The sequence below is a fragment of the Tarenaya hassleriana genome, unplaced genomic scaffold, assembly GCF_000463585.1.
Source record: "Tarenaya hassleriana unplaced genomic scaffold, ASM46358v1 Cleome27, whole genome shotgun sequence".
Taxonomy (NCBI): domain Eukaryota; kingdom Viridiplantae; phylum Streptophyta; class Magnoliopsida; order Brassicales; family Cleomaceae; genus Tarenaya; species Tarenaya hassleriana.
This window is the reverse complement of record NW_010965946.1, coordinates 2,152,850-2,156,934: the sequence shown is the minus strand read 5'-3', so window position 1 is coordinate 2,156,934 and position 4,085 is coordinate 2,152,850. Positions and strand designations below refer to the sequence as shown.

Here is a 4,085-nt window from a genome sequence, read left to right as displayed (position 1 = left end):
CTCTTCCCGTCGGGGTAAAAATAGATCGCCCATTGGTACCCGCCAACCATGAATGTATCAGACGCTATGTACTTGCCTGCTCCTATGCCTTTGGCCAGAGAGTATCCCGTGACGTTGAACCGGTGAGAGCCATTGACGGTGTCTGTTATCCACGTCGACGACGTCGTCTCAGGCGAAGAAGACGAAGAGGATCCTGGGTTATCCGCGTCAGTTTTACCCATGGCCCTCCTATAAAGATGAAAAATTTCTCCCAAAAATTCAGGATTTCCAATTACAATTCGAGGATCTAGGGTTCGGAAAACAGGAACGGAAGGAGAATTCGGGACCAAAACCCAGCAATCGGAGAACAAGAAACGGGAAGAACAAGGAAGATGACACCCGGTGACGGAAAATCTAGGGTCCCTTTGGGAGCAGAAATTCAACGGACTCGATGTTTGGCGAGGAAGATGAGAGAGAGAGAGAACGAGGAAGGGGGAAAGAGGAAGGATGAAGGTGGGGGAAAAAGATAATGACTTTATGGTGGGCGTAATAATGTCGGTTTCTCTTCTCTCTTTATTTAACCGAGTCATGATCCGGCGCCGAAGAATGTTTTCTTCTTTTTTCTGGTGTAACATACTCGCTCCCAGGCTTCGACACGTGGCAATGCATGTTGAGAACAAGAGATCCGTTACGTGTTAATTTGGTAATAATTCATTGATTGTGAATCTTTGGTGAATGAAAAGGGAAACAAAAACCCTTTTAAATCCCATCTGTTTTGTCTTCCACAACGACAACATCTTATTCTTCAAGAACCCGTTGACAAACCGCCTCCCTCCCTCCAGATTCACCCAAAAAATAATAATCCCCTAAAATGACTATCGACCCAGGGTGAAAGATCTGCTATACCAAATACCTTTTTACCGAGTGATGATGGAGAATCTGAGATGTTCTCCCAGTTTTTTTTTTTTTTTTACTTAGCCGATCACTTTTGATACAACACCAGCGCCGACTGTCCGACCACCTTCCCTCAGGGCAAATCTTTGTCCTGTCATCACATCCAAGCCAACCAGACACCTCTCAGTGTTTATCCTTCAATGGTGCATATGTCATTCGAAAACGGGATTATTACGTGCCTTGTTCAAGTGGAACGGGCAAAATCAGCTCGAAAGTGGCGGTCACATTGTCTCCAGGCATGACCATCTTAACATTTTCAGGCAATTCCACTTTCCCCGTTACATCCGCCGTTCTCAAGTAAAATTGTGGCTTGTAGTTCGAGAAGAACGCAGTGTGACGCCCTCCTTCGTCTTTGGTGAGCACGTATATCTCCGCTTCAAACTTTTTGTGTGTCTTGCAGCTACCGGGCTTAGCAATGACCTTTAACCATCAAGGAAATACTCACATATTGAACTTGTGTATATTTCATATGATTGTCCAGAAGTTGAATATTAGATTTCAGCTGAAACAATTGAACACAGCTCAGCCCACATTGAGAGTGCTGAACATACCATTCCACGTTCGACATCTTCACGTTTTAAGCCACGTAGAAGGAGACCGACATTGTCACCAGCCTGGAGAAATGAATGCATTGAAACCCGGCAATTTGAATAACGCTAATACCCACCATCTTCGCAGCTCCAGAAGTATTTAAGATAAGAGCACTCACCTGTCCCTGGTCTAAGATTTTCTTGAACATTTCAACACCAGTTACCGTAGTTTTGAGAGGAGGACCCTTCCATCGAAAGTCAATGCTGCATCAGACGTAGTTCTGCTATTCCATCTAAAAATCACCAGTAGAGGAATGCAATAATATTCACCTGCATAAGACCCAGAACATCAACTTCCTCCCCAACTTTAATGGTCCCTTGCTCAACACGACCGGTTGCGACAGTCCCACGTCCCTTGAACATGGAAATTTCGAGCATAAGAACTATGTTCTTAGAAGAAACGTAAATAGACCAACTTTGCCAAAAGCAAACAGAAACAACTTCATCGTGAAAGTATTCTCTGCTACTATCTTATTGCTTTTCTAGGTGGTCATCAACAAAACATAAATAACCCTAAATTAACATTAATTTCTCATCTGAATCGAGAAAACATCTTCAACAGGCATCAGGAATGGTTTGTCGAGCTGGCGAACAGGATCCGGGATGTATTCATCCACAGCGTCCATTGGCTTCAAGATAGCCTTTCTCCCTATTTCATCATTTGTACCTTGCAATGCAGACAGGGCCGACCCTAGATGATAGGTATTTCATCGCCGGGGAACTTATAGAAGCTCAGAAGTTCTGACAAAGTTCATTTTGGTTAACGGGTCAGCTCAAAACCATGGAAGCCCAACAGACGAAAAGGAGCTGTGAGTTTTCACAGAAGGCTGCAACAGGGCAACATACCACGAAGTTCCATTTCCACAAGCTCCAGTAATTCGGGATCATCAACAGCATCAACCTTATTCAGAAAGCAAACAAGCGATGGCACACCAACCTGTGCAATAAATAGTTCAGAATCTAAAGTTCACAATTCAGAAGTTTTAGTTTTGACCAAGATTAGAGTGGACATGATATTTACAAAGTCTTCAATTCTGTGAATATGTGTCTATGTATGATATCGGAAGTATTGTTGCAGCTTGTAATTATACGACAAGCATACAACTATATACCGACGTTATCACACCCAGATCCAAAACCTGTAGCGAATGCTCCAGGAACCACCTTAGCTTAGGCAATAGTTCATGCATGTTTGTAACAGGACACACCTGACGTGCAAGAAGAATATGCTCCTTAGTTTGGGGCATCGGGCCATCAGGTGCAGATACAACCAAGATGCCACCATCCATCTGTGCAGCACCAGTAATCATATTCTGTACACCCATAGATAAATAAAAAGTTGTTAGATTATAAGGTCTTCCGGTTTAAACTAGTTCGTTTTGGAAGAAGAAACATAGGTGCATATCCAAGACGCACTCCACGACTCCTTTTTTTAAATCACATTGTGCATCTTTTCACTGACAAAGTTTCTACCTTGACATAATCAGCATGTCCAGGACAGTCCACATGTGCGTAGTGACGCTTAGCAGTCTCATACTCCACGTGAGCCTGACAAATGAAGGCAGAAATCACTACTGACTATGGATAGAAATAGAGAGGAACATTATCCTGCTAAGTGCTATAAAGCAAAGGAGGAGGCAAGACAATAATACAAACCGTTGCGATGGTAATTCCTCTCTTTTTCTCCTCAGGGGCCTTGTCAATCTCATCAAAGGCAACAGCCTTAGCTTTTCCTTCCTCGGCCAACACCTACAGACGAAAACAACATGGCCACATGCCAGTCGTGAATCCCAGCCAGGGGATATCATCGGTTGATGATGATCTAAAGGCGTAATGAGTGTCATAAAACCTTGGTGATTGCGGCGGTAAGAGTGGTCTTTCCATGATCAACATGTCCGATTTTTCCTACATTGACATGAGGTTTTCTGAAAGAACACATATCAACTGGCAGCTGGTTAATTTACATCCCCCCCAACATAGCTTACTGAATTCAACTAAAAATCACATCTTTGATCTTTCCTCGCCAACTCAATTAAACAAAAATGCAAAAGTACATTAAAAATACAATGGAGGTACATGAATTTCATTCGTTCCACCTACAAGAAAACTACATTAAACCATATATACTAACATAGAGTCACCTGGGGACACAGTCACACATTGCTTTCGGGAAAAAACACATTTGGAAAAGGAAGAAATGACCTTAAATACAACAGGGAGGGACTAACGTTCTTGTGAAAGTGGCCATGGATCTCCGGATAGAGGGGCTCGGGAGTGGTCGCACCATCGTTTCCGGGGAGAGTTTGGAAGATCGAGCAAGGCGAGGAGATGGAAGAGCCATTACAAGGCCAGAAAATTCGAGACGAGAACGGCAGAAGGCGCTTCGAATTAGGGTTCCGAAGGATGACGGAAGCCATCGATTGGGTTCGAAGCAAGAAGCGGACAGAGGATGAACTCTTGAAGGGTTTCAAGTCGCAGTCTTCAGCCTCTCTCGAGGGTTTTAGCGGAGAAGACACGGAGAACTGGAGGAGGGCCCTTTAACCGGGGGAGGGGGGGGGGGGG

General features: G+C 44.0%; 1 protein-coding gene and 1 pseudogene across 2 annotated transcripts in view; both read right to left on the bottom strand.

Annotated features, from left to right (window-relative positions):
* The window catches only part of LOC104817545 (BTB/POZ and MATH domain-containing protein 2-like), a 3,539-nt gene extending 2,704 nt beyond the window's left edge, over positions 1-835 (bottom strand). For both annotated transcript variants that reach the window (XR_772541.1, XM_010546776.1), the window contains exon 1: positions 7-835. Coding sequence is in view for 1 of the 2 variants with exons in the window: in XM_010546776.1 (XP_010545078.1) it covers positions 7-614 (608 nt within the window). In the remaining variant the exon portion in view is untranslated. The remainder of the gene's footprint in view (positions 1-6) is intronic.
* Positions 836-931: 96 nt separating this feature from the next.
* Positions 932-4,076, bottom strand: LOC104817544 (annotated as a pseudogene).
* Positions 4,077-4,085: the final 9 nt, after the last annotated feature.